The 21,291-nt window shown below is 33.9% G+C and overlaps 3 protein-coding genes across 4 annotated transcripts; 2 read left to right on the forward strand and 1 right to left on the reverse strand.

Moving 5' to 3' along the window:
• Positions 1-10,820: 10,820 nt before the first annotated feature.
• Positions 10,821-11,380, forward strand: LOC136066272 (uncharacterized). Its single transcript, XM_065770317.1, has 2 exons — positions 10,821-11,160; positions 11,376-11,380. Exons 1-2 carry the CDS (start codon positions 10,821-10,823, stop codon positions 11,378-11,380), a joined length of 345 nt encoding a protein of 114 aa, XP_065626389.1.
• A 1,584-nt stretch (positions 11,381-12,964) lies between these two features.
• On the forward strand, positions 12,965-15,328 carry LOC112039230 (nucleolar protein 16). The gene is made up of 3 exons (XM_024072085.2): positions 12,965-13,403; positions 14,799-14,920; positions 14,999-15,328. Exons 1-3 carry the CDS (start codon positions 13,064-13,066, stop codon positions 15,119-15,121), a joined length of 585 nt encoding a protein of 194 aa, XP_023927853.2. The 5' UTR covers positions 12,965-13,063; the 3' UTR covers positions 15,122-15,328.
• Positions 15,329-16,583: 1,255 nt separating this feature from the next.
• Positions 16,584-20,568, reverse strand: LOC112039318 (E3 ubiquitin-protein ligase NLA). Of its 2 annotated transcripts, XM_065770288.1 has the most exons (7): positions 20,003-20,163; positions 19,455-19,527; positions 18,812-19,059; positions 18,444-18,701; positions 17,654-17,791; positions 17,313-17,371; positions 16,584-16,938 (listed from the first exon to the last, which is right to left on the reverse strand). In XM_065770288.1, the coding sequence occupies exons 1-7, from the start codon at positions 20,051-20,053 to the stop codon at positions 16,833-16,835; spliced, it is 933 nt and encodes a 310-aa protein (XP_065626360.1). In that variant the 5' UTR covers positions 20,054-20,163; the 3' UTR covers positions 16,584-16,832. The 2 variants fall into 2 exon arrangements, with proteins under 2 accessions (XP_065626360.1, XP_023927950.1); XM_024072182.2 differs by lacking the exon at positions 19,455-19,527 and having other exon boundaries at positions 20,003-20,568.
• Between the last annotated feature and the right edge of the window lie 723 nt (positions 20,569-21,291).

Below are 21,291 nucleotides of genomic sequence, written 5' to 3' on the forward strand. Positions count from 1 at the left end.
TAAAGTCGTACAAGTCCATTGTTTTGCTTCCCTTTAATTTGTTGAATGTAATGCTTTGTTACTTTCTTTGAATGGTATTGAGGCTTTGGAAATGACTATATATAGACTTTAGTAAATGATGGATAACAAAATGTATATGAATAAGAGTTTAATAAATGTTGATTTTTGACCCTTTTTGCTATAGACACTACGTGTTGGAAAATATAAGGTTTTGTAATAACCTGGAAAGAGCATTAGTCACATTTATGTTATACCCTATAAGAATTAGGTTAGTCACAATTAATGTTCCTTTTAGTTGTTTATAAAGCCTAGATTAATCTCATCATGGTCCACATCAAGCAGTGTCACTAAGACAACACAAGATTACTAGCTTGACTTTGATACCATTTGCAATGTCCCCGGGAAAAGTTCTAGCTATATCTATGTTATACATGAGTAATGGGATATCTTGGGCACTCAAAATCCTTCCCTTGGTGGGTTTATCATTTGTGCAATTCCTTTAGGGTCTGTTTGGATTGAGAGGGGAGGGAGGGGGAGTGGAAGGGAGTAGAATAAAATTAACTGGAAATAGACTAATTTTGGGCAAAATCTACTCAACTACCCCTCCCTCCCCCTCAATCCAAATGGACCAAAGAAAGTAATGAGATACTATAGCCTTAAATCATGAAGATTAATGCATTGATAGATAAATTATCAATATTATGGAACACATTTTTTTTTTTTTTTTGCTATTATGCTTATATTTGTGACTAATTTGACCTTAAGAGGGAGAGAGAATTACGGAAATATATATATATATATATAACAACCTATTTTGTTGGTATTTAATGGTCAAATTAGCTGTGGAAATGTACGGAAAAACCATTTTAAAAACTGACTCAAATCAATAAATGAAAATGAAAAATCTAATTTAAGGGACCAAAATAAAAATAATTCCAAATTTTAAGTTTCATAATTGTAATTTAGTCCATAAAATAAATCAATTTATTCATTTAATTTCCTCCATAAGTGTTAGACCAAAACACACAGTTTCGCACTCGTTTCAGACCCTAAAATGTTGAACTGTTAAACCCTAACAAAAAACCCTACCTTTCTTCTTCATCTTGACCTAGAAAGCCATACAAACCAAAACTAAAACCAAAGAGAGATTAGAGATGGGAGGGTTACAAAGAAAATACAAGAGGTCAAAGTCAAAGGTTCGAGTGGGTGAACTGAAGAAAAACCCACACGTATTCAAGCTAGCCTTCAACGTTCCTCCAAAGATTCACTCCATTGTCAATCAAGACCCTTCGAATTGGGACGACAAGGCTAGCGTCATCCAAAACTACAAGTCCTTCGGTGTCATTTCTAACCCTAACTTTCTCAGCGTTCGATCTCACACCTCTCACATCATCAAGAGCGACTCTCTTAATGTAACGCCCCAGCCAGTTTAAAAAAAAGAAAAAGAAAAATGTAAGGTCAGATTTTTTTTGAGATACACGTGCCTCCCAACTACCCCTCCCATTCCCACCACACATTTCACTTTCCCCTTCTTTGGCTGGCTCACTTACTTCCCTTCTTTCTTTCTTTTCATTTTCTCTCATACACTCCTCTCTACTCTTATATCCTCTCTCACCGGTACTTCCACACCACCACCACCACCATTTCCACCATCATTTTCTGGCAAGATAACCGAAAAATTCTTGTGAACCTATAAACACCTTCACATCCTTTTTTTGAGGTAAAAATTTCTAATCTTTTTGGTGGGTTTTACACTTTTGCTTGAGGTTATTTTTATGTAAGCTTTAATAATGATACCCATGTGATTTATGAGTATTGGAAGTGATATTTATGTGTTTGTATGTATGGGTTTTGTAATGGTGGAATTATTTGATGAGTGGGTATATGGTTTGTGCTAATGATGACTACCTAAGGTTTATTTATGGTGGAAAATTTAGGGGTTTTGAGTTATAACATGTGATGGTTGGTAAATCTAATTTTTCCATTGTCATTGGGTTTATTTGGAGTTAGTTGAAGTTCTAAATTTCTTGTTTTGGAGGATATTTTGATTTTGCTTTCATAGGTCTCTTAATGATGTAGTGTAAATTTTATGAAACCTAGTTATAATGTTGGAGATGTATTAAATGGGTTAACTTTATAAATTGGAGTTTATGCCTTGTGAATTAATTGTTGAGAAACTTTGGAAGTGGGATATATTATTATTGACAAGATTAAATACTAGGCTTGCTTAATTAAGTGCTTATTTGGCAAATTTCTAAATTGTAACTAGATACAATTTTAAGCTCTATGCTTATGGTGATAGGTTTACTTGATATTGTTTAGGTTCTAGCTAATCTCCTTGGAGCTTGGAGAGTTAGGCTTTTGCAGTTGTGAGGTAAGTAGCTTATTAATGGGATTTTTGAAAAATAATCATGTTGCATAAATGTTGTTTTTGGGTTAGACACGCTTTTAGAAACTACCTATGGAAACTATATTTTCCTAAAAACTATTGTGCCGTAACATTAATATATATATATATATATATATATATATATATATATATATATATATATATATAGATTATAAATGAAAATGCATATTTGGTATTGCATTTAGGGAAATGCATGAATTGTTGATATGGAAAAATGAGCATCTTTTATTTAATCTTTGATAAGGAAATCTTCGATTTTATGGTATATTAGAAAATTTAAAGATGCTTATCTTGTCTTGTTATGTGGGAAATTGATAGAAAATCTTTTTGACAAGAATGAAGTTGAAAACCTTATAAACTTTGTGGAATTTAGATTATTTAAGGTTTTTCTGAAACTACCTAGTTATAAACTATGTATTTGAAAGAAAATGTATACCTGTAAGCTTTATGTGGCTTTAACACCATACCATGTGTGATTTCCCGGTGATCACCCGATTTGGTTTCCGTAGTCTTTGTGACAGCAGAATCAAATCCAGGTCAAAGCCTTTTCACTTTGGATGACGCATTCTTCCCTGTTGCCCATGGGGGGGNTGGAGCTTGGAGAGTTAGGCTTTTGCAGTTGTGAGGTAAGTAGCTTATTAATGGGATTTTTGAAAAATAATCATGTTGCATAAATGTTGTTTTTGGGTTAGACACGCTTTTAGAAACTACCTATGGAAACTATATTTTCCTAAAAACTATTGTGCCGTAACATAATTATATATATATATATATATATATATATATATATTGAAAATGAACATATTTGGTATTGCATTTAGGGAAATGCATGAATTGTTGATATGGAAAAATGAGCATCTTTTATTTAATCTTTGATAAGGAAATCTTCGATTTTATGGTATATTAGAAAATTTAGATGCTTATCTTGTCTGTTATGTGGGAAATTGATAGAAATCTCTTGACAAGAATGAAGTTGAAACCTTACAAACTTTGCGGAAGTTAGATTATTTAAGATTTTTCTGAAACTACCTAGACATAAACTATGTGTTTCAAAGTATATGTAACCTGTGAGCTTTATGTGGTTTAACAACATGTCATGTGTGATTTCTTGGTGATCACCCATTTGGTTTTCGTAATTTTTGTGACAACAAATCAAATCTAGGTCAGTACCCTTTCACTTTGGATGACGCGTTTTTCCCTACTGTCCATGGGGGGAAGAGATTCCTTGATTGTATATGAATGAGGCTGCTGCCCATGGGGCCAAGAGACCACATACAAGAGAGGTCTATTTGACGTCTCTCTTTGCTGCCCATGGGGCAGAGAAAAACTTTGAGGGTATGGGTGAGGTTGCTGTCATGGGCCAGAGTTTGCATACCATAGAGGACAATATCATGCTAGTTGTGAATGAGTGGATCCCCTAACCAGTCTACGTGGTAGTGTGGTATATTTGTGATAATTACCTTATGTTAGATATTATGGCCTTGGAAATTATATTGTTGGTGCTCATAATTATAGTATATAATTTCAAGGTATTTACTTTGAGAAATTTTGTGTTTCATTATAAATCATTCTTGTCATATTATTATTATTGAAGATAAAACTTGCATTTCCCCTACCCCCATTAATTATGCTACTTACTGGGCTCTGTCTCATTCCATTATTTTATAAACTTTTAGAGTAGACAACAATCTTTGAGACAACTCTTTTGTGGCTAATAGTAGTAGACTAACTACTGATGAAGGCTGAACTTTTGTAATGGGATATTAGATAATGTACATCTTAGAATAGGCTTGACTCATTCTTTTGTATATTATAGTGGTTGTGATGTTATTCTCACTGATGGGACAAGCTAATAATATGTAATTATTTATTCAGACCTCTATTCTTTTGTGGCCAATGGTTCTTGTAATTATTACTTAGAGCTCTGACTTATTCTGAGAGTATATTCAATGGAATTATTATGATAATTCTTGATGTTGGTACTTGATAGGATTTATGTTGATTGAATTGTCCAAAAGGAAAAAATCTACAGGTACTTTGAGACTTCTTTCTCATGCTTTGGACCCTTTGGGATTTGGGTGTGACACTTAATGTCTCGCAGACCCAGCCATCCGATTGAGCTGAAGCCGACGAGCTCCAGCTCTTTGACTCTGATAGTGATCTCAAAGAAGACAGTCTGTTCTTTAATCTTTTTCCCCTCTTTTCCAATTTGTAGTTATTTAATTTTAAATTGTCACTATTTTATTTTTAAAGTAATGTTTCATATAAGAGATGCTACAATACAACTTTGCAATTAACAAAAATATCAATTTAAAAAAAAAGTAATATAGGAAATTGAAGTTTTTTTTTTTTATTATTTATTTTTAAAAATTTTTTGATTTTTGAAATGTTTCATATAGTCTAGGAAAATCCGAAAAAGAAAATGTGATCATAATATTGTAAGGCACATTTGTACATGTTATATGTGTATTGCGCTAGGAAGCACATACACTTCTTTTTGGGTACCCTACTAGTGTCTTACTATGTAGTACTTGTGGGCAGTGACTGTTTCCATTTCCGGGCTTCCTAGTTATTGAGTGATGCTATAGCTAATAGACAAAGCGAAAAAGTGTATTTATTTATTGTGTTGTTTGATGTGGCACCCATCGCATTTATTGCCATGCCAATTTGTAAGCCTTTGTAGTAAAATTGGTGCTTGTTCATATTCATCTCACAAATCATGATATGTTTTTAGTAAAAACACCTTTATGAGATAATCATTAAAAATTATTAACCCCAAAACTTGATGTACCATCATTTTTGCCGTAATTGGGCTACGACAAGCAGGCAACCGGCTTGAAGCACATATTAGTTCAATGGACGAGGTTGCTTGGAGTGGTATGTATCAAAATTTTTGTTTGTACATGTTCACTCATCACTGTGGTTTATATTTATATAATTATATGTGATTATATATATTCATATAGTGCAAAAATATGGTACTCCAGCCAATACCGTACAAAGTTAATCTTTTAGGATCCGATTTTAGAATTGGAAAAAGGGGGCATTTGTTAATTTGAATATGAATATATGATGCTCTTTGAAACCTGCCATTTGCACAAACTTCTGCTTTGGTGTTTGTTTTTAAAAAATTAAAAATAAAAACATGATTTGAATTTTGCTTAAGCAGCTTATTTCCCTCAAAACATATCCAAGAGCATTCAGTGCAATTTGAAAATTACTATCTAATTATTTTGGAAAACCATGATTTGATTTTGCTTAAGCAGCTAATTGGAGAAGTATATCGTTTGTTAATTTGCTTCCTCAATATCACACACATGAACTTTAATTCCGCTTTAAATGGCAAAACGAAAATCTAATTTTTTTTTTTCCTTTCTTTCAGCATTTATAGGCCTAGTACTTTCCTCAAGAGCATAACATGCGATGTACATGATGCAAATATTGTTAGGCGTGATAAGCCCGAAAATTTATGGAAGGAAGGATCAATTGTTTGAAACTAATGCTTTTAAAGGTGTGATAAGCTCAGGAATACATGGAAGGAGGGATCAAAAGTTTGAAGCTAATTCTTCTAAAGACGTGATAAGCTCGGAAAGTCCATGGAAGGAGAAATCAACATTTGAAACTCATGCTTCTAAAGATGTGATAAGCCTGAAAAATCCATAAAAGGAGGGATCAAATGCTTGAAGCTAAAATATGTAATTTCATTGATTTGCTTATACGCGAACTCTACAAACTAAAAACTAAAATTTCTTGCTTTGGTATGAAAGTAAATTGCATTTAAGTGTGCCATTTTTGGTACATATATTTTTGGTGCGTGAATTAAATTGCATTGATCATGAAATGGCATGTAAGGGATGTACAGAATGGGAATCAGAGAGCACCCTTTTGAATCTTTGATATGGTAGCAGCAATGTGAAATAAGCTGCCCTTACTTTTGTTTCCAAATTGCAATGAATGCTCTTGGATGTGTTTCCAAAATTAATATTTGTAGGCATGTCGCACTTTTATTTCTGTCCATGTCCTTTGAGGCATAAATACCCTTAATGTTTAGGCTTTTCCCATCTCTGTATCTCATTGTTGATGCCATGTCTATATCCCCAGATGCTCATATTCCTCTGTCCAAACTTCTCTTGCCGACCCCATCCATCCTCTCTCTTTATCTTCCCTTCAAAAACAAAATATGTGTATAATCGCAAAAGACTTTGCTAGATTATCAAATCGGATCAGTGATTTACCAGAAGAAATTTGTATTCCATAAAATATAAACCTACAATTGAATTGTAAGTGCAGTTCATTTCTGAATCAATTAGTTTTTGGTAATGGTATTGAGTGATCTTACCCTAGAAAAGAATAAGTTGGTAACTTTTTGAATTTGTTTTCCTCCATGGTTTCTCTAAATGGCCTTGGGCTTTCTTTGCCCGCATGATCGTATGGTTTTTGAGTTTAGACTAGAGTTGTTTTTTTGTTGTTTTTTTTTTTTTTTTTAACAAAATCATGATGGACCATAGCAATGGAATATGATGGCATTGTTTTAATTTGTTTTCGCTAACAACACCTTGATTATGAGATAATCAATTACAAATTATTTGAACCTAAAAATTGGTGTACGATCATTTTGCAGTAATCGGGCGAAGAAAGACAGGCATCCGTCTAGAAGCAGAAAGTTAGTCAATGGACGAGATTGCTTGGAGTGGTATTTCCTGCTCCCTACTCCTGTTATTCGTGGTTTCTTTAATTATTATTTGGTGCCACGGTTTTGTCTCGTATGGAATTATTCATGTTAAGGATTTCTGCATACAGATCTAAGGTAAGTGGTCAATACTCACAAAGTCCGATCCATGAAAATTCTTAATTTCAAAATGATGCTCTCTGAAGTCTGAGAAGAGTTTCTTATGATTTATTTTGTAGATAGTAGTAATTGTCTCTTTTAGGAAAAGAGGGCATTTATACTGAATTTCTTTGGTTGCAATCTTTCTGAATAATATAGCACTCTAATTGAGTAATTGTACAATACAAACTATTTTTTGTAGTTCAATCTTTTTAAGAGATATATATATATATATCTCTCTCTCTCTCTCTCTCTCTCTCTCTCTTTTGGTAAGTATGATTTATTTTGTTCTTTAAAGAATGCAAAGTTTAGCTACAAAATTGGTTGTAGCTATAACTACAACATTACTTAATAAATAAACATAATGAATATTTTAAAAATCTAACCTTAAATTACACATTCTTTACTCTCTTAATACAATATCAAATTTTGTGTCAATTAAATATTATTTACTATATGATTTATAACTTATATTTTATGCATAATTTTAAACTTTAAAAACTTGCAATTTAAACAATTTATTGATGACATGGTTATTGATCTCTAATTTTCTAGAAATTTTGCAAGCATGGAGGATATAAGAAGAGAATTAATCCAATAGTGATTTGTCAAAATTGACATCAATAAAAAAATATTGAGAAATTGTATTTTAAAATTACAACAATTTTGTAGCTCAACTTTGTCATCTAAAAAATAGTGTAATTCTCAAACAAAATCAAGATACATATAAGATAATTGCTTCTTGGGCAGCATTACTACACTAGCGCATTCTTCTTCTCTACTGCTATTTTTTAAATAAAAAATTATATCCCATGAAATAAATAATAATAGAATAAATGGGAGAGGATTGTCATTGTATGTGATACTTTTTAGACAAAAATACAAATTACATCTTTTAAGTTTGAGTTTATTGTTATTTTTGTCTTTAAAGTTTTATTTTTTGTTATTTTTATCCTTAAAGTTGACATTTGTTGTCCGTTTACTCCTTTTGTCCATCCATTTAAATAATTCTCTTTAATAATTCTCCAAAAAAAAAGAAAAAAAAAAAATTGAGAGAGAGATTTCTCTTTCAAAATTTTAGGGATAGTTGGATTGGGATTATTGGAATGGTCTTGTACAAAACTAAGAAAATTTGTGAGACTTAGGTCTAGGTGTGATTTGGTATTTAAAGTTAAAAAATGTGTTTTAGCTAATGTTAATATTTGAAGGTTTTATTTTTATTTTTTTTAGATTTTGTTTGTGGATGTAGGATGGGTTGTGGAAACTATATCACTTCTTTCATTGTTTGATAGATTATGGAATTAAGTTAGAATTTAATCACGTTGGCTGCCATTGAAATCTTCTCATGGGGAGAAACTGGTGCAGTAGTTGAGGGTGTTTCAATCTTGTGGATGTCATGATTTTCGGGTTTTAATTCTTCTGTAACCAGCTTTTGAGGCATTGTTGGAAAATAAATTGGTGTTTAAGTTGTTATATGATGTTTCATCTTCAAGGAACTTCAAACATATTTATAATCTTCTCACTGTCACTTATGAGAAAATTTTCATAGATAAACTTAAGAAGGATGTTACATGTTTGAAATTTCTTTATTTTTTAACTTCATCCATTATTTATTTATTTATTTATTTATCATTCGATAGTTATAAATTTAATTATGTAATTTGTATTTTTACCTAAATCTTTTGTCTATATTTTCAAGAGGACCAATACTTTGTAAGCAATGTATTGGAGAAAGTATGTTGTTCATTTCCATCGATACTACACATGGATCTTAATTCTACTTTACATAGCAAAAGGAAAATCTTATTTTCCTTTTTTTTGCTTTTAGCATTTGTTGAAAGTTGACCTAGTGCTTTCCTCGAGAGCAATTGCGTGATGCACATCATTTCGAAGTTTTTGGGTGTGATAAGCTTGGAAATCCATAGAAGGAGGGTTCCTCAAGAGTAATAGCTTGATGCACATCATTTAGAAGTTTCTAGGCGTGATAAGCCCGGAAATCCATGAAAGGAGGGATCAAATGTTTAAAGCTAATGCTTCTAAAGGTGTGATAAGCCCGAAAATTGCATGGATGAGGGATAAAAAGTTTGAAGCTAAAGCTTCAAAAGGCATGATAAGCTTGGAAAGTTCATGAAAGGAGATATCAAACACTTGAAACTCAAGGTTCTAAAGATGTGATAAGCTCGGAAAGTTCATGGAAGGAGATATCAAACACTTGAAACTCATGCTTCTAAAGACGTGATAAGCCCGAAAAATCTATAAGGGAGGGATCAAATGATTGAAGCTAAAGATGTATAAATCCATTGTTTTGCTTCCCTTTAATTTGTTGAATGTAATGCTTTGTTACTTTCTTTGAATGGTATTGAGGCTTTGGAAATAACTATTTATAGATTTTAGTGAATGATGGATATCAAAATGTATATGAATAAGAGTTTAACAAATGTTGATTTTTGACCTTTTTTTTTTTATAGACACTATCTGTTGGAAAACAAAAGGGTTTGTAATGACCTAGAAAGAGCATTAGTCACATTTATGTTATACCCTATAAGAATTAGGTTAGTCACAATTAATGTTCCTTTTAGTTGTTTATAAAGCCTAGATTAATCTCATCATAGTCTACATTATACCCCAAAAAGACTAATCTAGTTACAATCAAGACCATATGTAGTTGTTTATAAAGACTAGATCAACCCAATATATGTCCTATATGGAACTCAACACACACTACCCTCGTCCCTCAATTAATTCGATATCCATCACAGGGGCAACTTTTGAAACTTTATCTTGCTGTTCATGTTTTAATATTCAACCATTTATCCATCAATGCATTAATCTTCATGGTTTAAGTAATGGGGTATCCTTTTTTTTTTTTAAGGAAAAAAAAGGAGTACGACAACTGAATAATGGGATATCTTGGTCACTCCTTCCTTGGTGGGTTTATCATTTGTGCAATTCATTTGGGGTTTGTTTGGATTGAGGGGGGAGGGAGGGGAGTAGAATAAAATTGACTAGAAATATGCTAATTCTAAGCAAAATCTACTCAACTCGCCCTCACTCCTCCTTAATTCAAATGAACCAAAGAAAGAAATGAGATACTATAGCCTTAAATCATGAAGATTAATGCATTGATAGATAAATTATTAACATTATGGAACATATTTTTTTGTTGCTATTATGCTCATGTTTGTGACTAATTTGACCTTAAGACGGAGAGAGAAATGTGAATTAAAAAAAAAAAAAGCCGTTTTGTTGGTATTTAATGGTCAAATTAGTTGTGGAAATGTACGAAAAAGCCATTTTAAAAACTGACTCAAATCAATAAATGAAAATGAAAAATCTAAAATTTAAGGGACCAAAATAAAAATAATTCCAAATTTTAAGTTTCATAATTGTAATTTAGTCCATAAAATATATCAATTTATTCATTTAATTTCCTACGTGCTAAACCAAAACGCACCGTTCCGCACTAGCTTCATACCCTAAAAGGTTGAACTGTTAAACCCTAACAAAAAACCCTACCTTTCCTCTTCATCTTGACCTAGAAAGCCATACAAAACCAAAACCAGAACCAGAGAAAGATCAGAGATGGGAGGGTCACGAAGAAAATACAAGAGGTCGAAGTCAAAGGTCCGAGTGGGTCAACTGAAGAAAAACCCACACGTATTCAAGCCAGCCTTCAACGTTCCTCCAAAGCTCCGCTCCATTGTCGATCAAGACCCTTCGAATTGGGACGACAAGGCCAGCGTCATCCAAAACTACAAGTCCTTCGGCGTCGTTTCTAACCCTAACTTTCTCGGCGTCCGATCTCGCACCTCGCACATCATCGAGAGCGACTCTCTTAATGTCCCGCCGACTCAGCCGTCCGATCAAGCCGAAGCCGATGAGCTCGAGCTCTTCGACTCCGGTAGCGATCTCGAAGAAGACGGTCTGTTCTTTAATCTTTTTCCCTCTTTTCCAATTTTCAGTTATTTCATTTTAAATAAATTGTCACTATTTTATTTTTAAAGTAATGTTTCATATTAGAGATGCTACAATACAACTTTGCAATAAAAAAAAAAAGTCAATTTTTAAAAAAGTAATATAGGAAATTGAAGATTGAAGATTGTTTATTTTTTTTGATTTTTGAAATGTTTCATATAGTCTAGGAAAATTTGAAAAGAAAATGTGATCATTGTAGTATTGTAAGGCAGAATTATAAATGTTATATAAGTTTATTGAGCTAGGAAGCACGGACATTTCATTTGGGGTGCCCAACTAGTGTCGTACCCTTGTCCGAGTCCGTGCTTCTCAGGTATTGAGTGATGTTACAGCTAATAGACAAAGCAAAAAAGTGTATTTATTTATTGTGTTGTTGATGTGGCATCAGTCATATTTATTGCCATACCAGTTTGTAAACCTTTGTAGTAAAATTGGGGGGCTTGTTCATATTTGAGGTGAAATGGGTTAATTTTTAAATTTATGCATGATTGGGTGTTGGTTACTTGAGCTTTTAAGTTTATTTTAGTTTTCTAATTGTGCTGGGAATGCCCTGTTTTTAAACATATTGTGTTTCATTTCTATTTGCTGGGAAATCTGACTAAATATCGAGCACTAACTTTGCGATGATAATCATTATCAGTTGGAATGGGTGAAGTGACTTTTTGCTTTTGCCCACTGATTTAGCACTTTTTTTTCCCCAAGAATAAAGAACTTTTCTGAACCCAGTAAGTTTAGCTTTTATTGGAGCCAGTGAGCTCAATTCAATGATAAGAACAAGAGGGAGGGTGCTGTCGTGGGTGCAAAACTCATTGAGTGCATGTTTTACTGACCAATCAAAAGGAAATAATAATAGAAATATTGAAGTGTACCTTCTCTATTGAAATTGTTTGAATTCAGCCACCTTATTGTGTCACTTGTAAAATTTCTGACTACTCCGTCTAGTTGATGTGTAAGAATCTGTAGAGTAGCCCTTTTTAGAAGCTGAAATGGTTTAGGAGAAGCAAATATTCCCATCTTCTGTCCAAAGTGAATGAAATCCTCACCAATCTTCTTCTAATATAGATGATGTTCTGCACCTCAAATTGGACTCTCTGAATGTGGATGAGTTGCTTTTAGAGGCCTGTTGGTTGATATCAAATAATTTAAGCTTGTGGTGGGAAGTGATTAATGTAGATGGTTTGCTATTTTTCATATTATAGATGTAAAATGTATAAATTTCTCTTTACAAAACTTTCACTGTTTTTTTTATATGTCCTGTCCTTTAGCATTCCTTGATAACATTTTTATTTTTTTGGATAAGTGCATTCCTTGATAATGTTTGATTCAATAACTTCTTTAGAACCAAAGAAAGAAATGAGATACTATAGCCTTAAATCATGAAGATTAATGCATTGATAGATAAATTATTAACATTATGGAACATATTTTTTTGTTGCTATTATGCTCATGTTTGTGACTAATTTGACCTTAAGACGGAGAGAGAAATGTGAATTAAAAAAAAAAAAGCCGTTTTGTTGGTATTTAATGGTCAAATTAGTTGTGGAAATGTACAAAAAAACCATTTTAAAAACTGACTCAAATCAATAAATGAAAATGAAAAATCTAAAATTTAAGGGACCAAAATAAAAATAATTCCAAATTTTAAGTTTCATAATTGTAATTTAGTCCATAAAATATATCAATTTATTCATTTAATTTCCTACGTGCTAAACCAAAACGCACCGTTCCGCACTAGCTTCATACCCTAAAAGGTTGAACTGTTAAACCCTAACAAAAAACCCTACCTTTCCTCTTCATCTTGACCTAGAAAGCCATACAAAACCAAAACCAGAACCAGAGAAAGATCAGAGATGGGAGGGTCACGAAGAAAATACAAGAGGTCGAAGTCAAAGGTCCGAGTGGGTCAACTGAAGAAAAACCCACACGTATTCAAGCCAGCCTTCAACGTTCCTCCAAAGCTCCGCTCCATTGTCGATCAAGACCCTTCGAATTGGGACGACAAGGCCAGCGTCATCCAAAACTACAAGTCCTTCGGCGTCGTTTCTAACCCTAACTTTCTCGGCGTCCGATCTCGCACCTCGCACATCATCGAGAGCGACTCTCTTAATGTCCCGCCGACTCAGCCGTCCGATCAAGCCGAAGCCGATGAGCTCGAGCTCTTCGACTCCGGTAGCGATCTCGAAGAAGACGGTCTGTTCTTTAATCTTTTTCCCTCTTTTCCAATTTTCAGTTATTTCATTTTAAATAAATTGTCACTATTTTATTTTTAAAGTAATGTTTCATATTAGAGATGCTACAATACAACTTTGCAATAAAAAAAAAAGTCAATTTTTAAAAAAGTAATATAGGAAATTGAAGATTGTTTATTTTTTTTGATTTTTGAAATGTTTCATATAGTCTAGGAAAATTTGAAAAGAAAATGTGATCATTGTAGTATTGTAAGGCAGAATTATAAATGTTATATAAGTTTATTGAGCTAGGAAGCACGGACATTTCATTTGGGGTGCCCAACTAGTGTCGTACCCTTGTCCGAGTCCGTGCTTCTCAGGTATTGAGTGATGTTACAGCTAATAGACAAAGCAAAAAAGTGTATTTATTTATTGTGTTGTTGATGTGGCATCAGTCATATTTATTGCCATACCAGTTTGTAAACCTTTGTAGTAAAATTGGGGGGCTTGTTCATATTTGAGGTGAAATGGGTTAATTTTTAAATTTATGCATGATTGGGTGTTGGTTACTTGAGCTTTTAAGTTTATTTTAGTTTTCTAATTGTGCTGGGAATGCCCTGTTTTTAAACATATTGTGTTTCATTTCTATTTGCTGGGAAATCTGACTAAATATCGAGCACTAACTTTGCGATGATAATCATTATCAGTTGGAATGGGTGAAGTGACTTTTTGCTTTTGCCCACTGATTTAGCACTTTTTTTTCCCCAAGAATAAAGAACTTTTCTGAACCCAGTAAGTTTAGCTTTTATTGGAGCCAGTGAGCTCAATTCAATGATAAGAACAAGAGGGAGGGTGCTGTCGTGGGTGCAAAACTCATTGAGTGCATGTTTTACTGACCAATCAAAAGGAAATAATAATAGAAATATTGAAGTGTACCTTCTCTATTGAAATTGTTTGAATTCAGCCACCTTATTGTGTCACTTGTAAAATTTCTGACTACTCCGTCTAGTTGATGTGTAAGAATCTGTAGAGTAGCCCTTTTTAGAAGCTGAAATGGTTTAGGAGAAGCAAATATTCCCATCTTCTGTCCAAAGTGAATGAAATCCTCACCAATCTTCTTCTAATATAGATGATGTTCTGCACCTCAAATTGGACTCTCTGAATGTGGATGAGTTGCTTTTAGAGGCCTGTTGGTTGATATCAAATAATTTAAGCTTGTGGTGGGAAGTGATTAATGTAGATGGTTTGCTATTTTTCATATTATAGATGTAAAATGTATAAATTTCTCTTTACAAAACTTTCACTGTTTTTTTTATATGTCCTGTCCTTTAGCATTCCTTGATAACATTTTTATTTTTTTGGATAAGTGCATTCCTTGATAATGTTTGATTCAATAACTTCTTTTTCGGCTGTTTAGATTTGAAATCAGCACTGGGAAAGAAGCGAAAAGATGGGAAATCTGCGCCTCCTCTGCCATTGACCACAATCCAGCGTGTTCATATCAGTAGGCTGATTGAGAAATATGGAGACGATTATGAGGTAGGACGCAATTTTGGATCTTAAAATTTTGTGAAATCAGCACTTTCCCTTGCTCAAGCATTTTTTTTTTGTTGGCAGAGGATGTTCATGGATTCAAAGCTAAATGCCATGCAGCATTCAGTTGCAACTCTGGAGAAACTTTGCAAAAGGTATAATATGTATGGAAATACAAGGAATCCCTTAATACTTTCAAAAAGCTGAAAGGAATCCCTTAATACTTTCTAGCTGAGAATGGCTCCTTTTTGAGCAGCAATGTCTTTAGGATGCATTGGAACTGCGCTATTTTTTTTTTTGCTGTGTCAATGTGCTGTATGATGTTAACTTTCTTCAAAAGAGAAGAGAAAAGAAAACAAAAATGATTCTACTGTAATATGAAACTTTGGTTAATTGATGATGTTTTTTTCACTAGTTCATCTGGACTTGGATATGGTTTGGTTGTTCAGTTCCCATTACGTGGGGCTAATAAAGCCCTCTAAGATTATGTATTTGTCTTTGAACATCCATGGTTTTTGGTGTTGATCCTGCACATATGGATATATATGAATGGTGGCATAGACCTTGGCCTGGCGGTGGAAGAGGAGGCAGATTAGGGCTGAAAAGAGGGGGTGTTGTTTTTCACTTTTTTGGCTAATAGAAAACTATTACAACCTGGAATCCTTCCTGCTCACATGAGAAACACTAAGGAAGATTCTAACTTCCAAGGCCCTAGGAGATCCATCAAGACACAGCTCCCCGCAGCTCTGTTATTTTGCCCCTTTTGTCCCAAACAAAATTAAATTTGACATTGAGCCAACTGAAGACGATAATCTTCCACCGGTTGCATGCCCTCGTAGTTCACTGGCGTCGATCAATCTGCAATAGCTTTTAGAACATTCTTTACACATTCGAGGTGGTATTATGTGTAATCGTTGACCTCCACTCCCATGTGAGAGTGAGAAGTAACACAAGATACTAAATCCTTACATATGGGGCGGGTATTGAGCGGCCAAAAATTCCCATCCATTATTGTATTGGCATGTATGTGGGTGATGGGCCTTTCCAATCCATCTCAAGCTGGTTTGCCTTTCAACTGCATGGAAGCCCACCTCCACATATGGTAACTTCGCTAACCGTGCTTAGCTGGTCTCAAAGGTTATGAGACAATGGTATAGGAGTATAGTAGGGTATAAATTGTGAACTGAAACATTAAGAGTGGGGCAAATAATTGACCTTGTTGCACTGACCAAAATTATTTGAATTTGATTGAGGAATCAAATTTACAGCACTCATACCTAAGTTTTACTCAATGACTTCTGTTCAGCGATTGGTCTTCTTATATTTGTGCTCTTGTATATATGCAGCAAGAGCAACTAATCCATTCAGGTCAGGGTGCAAATGTCAATCTGACTTAACATGGCAGATTGAGTCTTCTATCTATAAACTGTTTTAATAGAACAAAGAGTCTTAAATCTCTAACAATCATGGCAATGTGTGTAAATTTGTAGCTTATTAACATGGCCTTAATTGGCTCGTGCTGGACTAGCCCAAATGCTGGGGGGCTTGTCCTGAATTTGTGCTCGCTGCTGCCGTTTTGGCTGCTGAATTATGCTGAGAAGTTATGTCAAAAACTGTTTTCTTCTTCCATTTATGACCGTAAACCAATATAGATTTCAGATGTATTCCATTTGGTTAAGCTGGACCATCACAAACAATTCCGATAAATAAAAACTCATTGTAACAAGTGGGGCAATATACAAGTATCATACCCAGCTACAAGGCTGGCTACAATTTTCTTTATTTACGGATATGTCTATGATATCTGAATTTGTACATAGCAAACACTGCCAATGAACAGGATTGCCCAATTAGATAACCCTAAAAATGCCAAATGTCCCATTTTTACATAGAAAACACTGCCAACAGGATTGCCCGATTAGATACCCATCATTGCCTTTGTTTGTTTATCCCAGTGCTGTTTTATCAGCCGCATCCTCTCTAATCTTTCTGCCTGACGCCGCTCCTCCCAGTACTCACTGCACCTGTTCAAATATGCATGTTAGAGTAAGGAACTTGCAAGAGGTAACAACATGGCAACATGTGTCCATTCAATCTTTTATCATTTTACTTTTCTATGTTTTCAATTTACACCCTCATCAGTCATCACCATTCACCCCCATATCCCACCAGTTTAGAAAAAGGAAAGCTAGGAAAGTAACTTATTTGAGAATGGAATCGAAGTAACATTTTCTGCTTACAAGTTGCAACAAGTGACATTGGGGGTATTTGAACGCAGGTTCCTCCCCATGAGAGAACTAGGCAATACCATTGAGCTACAAGGCTCTTGGTATGGAATCCTGCTAACTTTTATTAAAACAAGAGGTATAATAACTTAAAGGAACCAAAAAATGCATACCTCCGCCTTAATAGAATTCTAAGCTCCTCCAAGGGTACAGCACCTTCATAAACTCCAGCCTGAAATCAACAGAAGAAATTAAATAGTGAAGATTTAATATTTAATTGCAAAGGTGCAATGCAACTCAGTACTGCAACATCACCAGAGATGCTAAAGGAAAGAAAATATTTCATTTGCTATTGTAAGTTACATATGTTAACAACACAAAGACCTATCTGAGTCCAACAATAGAAAGATACTTTGGTTTGCAAAGCTTGAATTTAGGACCTACCACAATCCAACCCCACCGTTTTGTCACTGGAATGAACCAAGAAGCAAAGGCTATAAAGATATTAACTTACCTCTCGGCACAGAGGGCATTTTCCTTTAGGCTCTGCTGACTTTAGCTTATCAACAATTGACACTGATGCAGATGAGCAAGCACACATGTAGCAGAATATATGGCCACAAGTGAGGGAATATGGATCAAAGACTGTGTCCTGTGAGGGGAAAAAATCAAATAAAACCAATTAATGAAGGGCCTCACTGAATAATGACAGAGCACTGTCCCTCCATAAAGCTAATAATCATGGATGCTTTACACTGACCAAATATGATTCTTTAAAACTATAGGATAGGAGAGAACTGAATCCAGACACAGTGTGTTGGAGCCTGAATATCTAAATCCAACCATATTATTGCATTGAGGCCAGAAGGGAAATTTAGAATAAAGCACAAGAGTTAATATTAGGAAGCAGATAGGGCCTAAGCTATTTCATGATCAAATTTGTATTTTAAAAAGGGATCTTAATAAAGCTTTCAGTATTGGTAGTGAATGTTTTGTATTAGAATTTATCCTAGTTGAAAAAAAATACTATTTTTTTATTGGTAAACTACACACACAGCCATTGGGTCTTGAACCTAGAACCCCACCCTCTATCCCATAATTATGGAAGAAGAAAGTGTCAGTTGGGCTATAGCTCATCGACATAGCAAAAAAGATCATGTTGTGCACTGCACATCCACAAACCCAGAAATTCTGTTGATGTGTTTAATTTAAGTCTGGATCACAATTTCGCATGATTGATGCAAGTCCTGTGTACACAATATGCTGGTTATTTTCCTCCTTAAAGATGAAAAATGGAAACTTACCAGGCATATAGAACAAGTCAAATCGATGTCAACTTTGACTGAATCAAATAGCTCACAAGTAAGTGATGGTTTGCCATCATCATTAAATGTGAGGTTGCATGCCTCAAAAAATCCAGGTGCGTTTCTAGATTTGATCTTGCTTTCTCTTAAGTTGATGTGGAAAGCCATGAGCTCAGAGAGCCAGGGACTCTGAAGGATTTCAATGCGCCTGCTTTGGGCTTGTGTCTTGAAGGCCTGACCTTGCTTAGAGTAATGAACCTATGCTCAAAAATGATATTGAGGTAAATTTATACACAACAACAAAAGCCATAGTATATAACCAAATCCTGAAATTAATATGCAATTCACAGAGTAGGATATGTATATACCTTATCATATTTCTTTAGTATTTTCCGAATTGCAATGGCATTTATGAGTGCATAAGTAACCAGTTCCTTTCCTTCTCGGATTAAGGTAACATGTTGGTTCTTTTGTCGCTTGCCTCTGAACCACAAAAAGCACTTACTAAAGCCGGAAGCAAGATGTTGCTCAAGCAATCTTTGTGCATGCTTGTTAAAGGAACCTACTACTTCAGACATTTCCTTGAGAAGAGAAGGAAAGAAGGTTCCATCGCATACTGCAAATATCCATAGAAAAATAGGAATTAGGAACCCTTAAGTTGTTTAGTCTCATTTGTTGTACTGAAGATGTTGGAATCTAGATCAGTATTTATCTACCAAAATTATACAAAGTAGTAGTTCAGTCCTTTGAGTAAAAACATTGAGCCAAGTTTTATTTCAAGTGATTAATAATGAAAATGAATGGTGATTACAGGATGACAATAGACAAAGTACCATGGCTTCCCAAAACACAATTTTCCCCTCCTTATAATAGAACTTTTCTAATCCAGAATGGCATCTAATCTTTATGGAAATTCTTTAAAGGTTTCAGAATGAAAACACAGCAGTCATTTTTGGACCACAACACACAAAAACAAACAAAAGGTGATCAAGCTAAGAACAAAATTTTCACCACAAAGATGTTTTAGAGCCTGCAGTTTCATTGTCTCTTCTAGCGCAACCGATTCTAGTTCTGATAAGTTCTTCTGCACTCATCAATTACCTTAAAAAAAATTAGTTAAAAAAACAAACACACACACACAAAGCTGGCTGTCATTATAAATTTTTTTTTATACGATTTTAGTAAAGAAGAAAAAGAACATTAAGCCTGAGAAAAGAGAAAGTCAAGAAGATCTTGAAGGCACATCAAAATGAAACAAGGATTCATACATCGTTTGGCTTTTACCTAAAAAGCCCATTTGTGAAAGTTCTCTATTGCATGTATGATTATTCCTTAAAAATAACAACTGCAATTTATGGACAATATTTCAGATTAAAATTTTGCGACGAATAACACATGCAAAAATTCACCACCTTTGTAAAATCCAACAGATTAGCCAAAAGACCGATCTAGATTAGGGCAAAGAACAAGAACCCAGAAAATTAATCCAAGTATATAAACTGTAGTATAAAAAATTAAAACAAAAATGTGTAAAAAAGTTTTTCTTTTTTCCAAATTACCTGTGCAATGGTCAGGACATGTTTGGTTGCCAAGGACCCCATCAATGCCATTGTGACACTGTAAATCACTCCGGCACTTCTTTAAGATCTTCTTGAGGTTCTTGATGCCAAGCCCAGGTAGCTTTTTCTCTTGGCCTTGCATGTACTCCTGGTATTTCTTACAAAACTTCATATTTTCACATATAAAAATAAATCTCCTTCCCTTCCTTCAAGAATGTTTCATGTAATTCCGCTGTGAAAAAAATGGTGATAAATCAAGATTGATTCTTGACGAGACAAATATATATATATGTAGCCGACAAAAGTAATGAATGTGAATCCTTAGCTTTTGTCTGACGCTATATAAAGCGTTTTTTGAGTGGCTTTCTCAATTCTCACTCAAGACTCTTCTCTTTGATATGTGAAATGTTTAAACTTGTTGGAGAGTACGTATCTGAAGGGATAAGAGAGGGTGACATGACGGTCACCATGAGAAAAAGTCAATTTTCTCGTAAATTTCTCCGCAAGTTTAAAAGTCTTGAAGACTTGAACCAACTTTTCACCAAGTAGTTCCTCAAAAAAATTTAAAAACTTTCACCAAGTACCACAAGAAGGAAAAAAAAAAAAAAGGTTTTGTGTATCAGCGTCATTCTCCATTTCTCTATGAATAAAAACCTGGGTTGAAACTTGAAATCTAATAATTGTCACTAAAAAAGAGCCTACAAGATACAAATATTTTAGTAAAAAGTTAGACCAAATCAATACCACTTTTTTGCTTTCCGTTTTTTTCAATTGCATAATTTTTTTACTTTGCAATTATTAAGGTTAATAATTTATTTTTGATTCATTGATAGTTAGGAGTGGAAGATTTGAGTCTTAGGTGTCTCCGTAAAAAAACAAAGATACTAGTTAAATTACAAAGCTGAAGATTAATAGTTAATTATAGAAAAATAAAATTGGGATTAGGTGGGACTTAATCAGATTATCAAAAGATAAACATGACGCAACTTGATCTTTATTTTACTTATGAGATGCATTTTCATCACTAGTGTAGTTGACATACCAAATTTAGGTGTGTGTGAAAAATTATTTCATATATCTCATTAATTATGCGTTTCTTTCACATATATGTGGATCTCATTCTCATGTGCTGGATTCACATGCATATTTTTGTAAATGAAAGGTATAATGTAACTATATATTTTATTTAATTATTTTCATTGTATAAAATAGGTGTAAAGTCACATTTAAAAAAAAAAATTGAGAAAAATCTGTAAATTGCAAGTTAAGTCACTTGATGCAAAGATATT

The sequence above is a fragment of the Quercus suber genome, unplaced genomic scaffold (assembly GCF_002906115.3).
Source record: "Quercus suber isolate HL8 unplaced genomic scaffold, Cork oak 2.0 scaffold_29, whole genome shotgun sequence".
Taxonomy (NCBI): Eukaryota; Viridiplantae; Streptophyta; class Magnoliopsida; order Fagales; family Fagaceae; genus Quercus; species Quercus suber.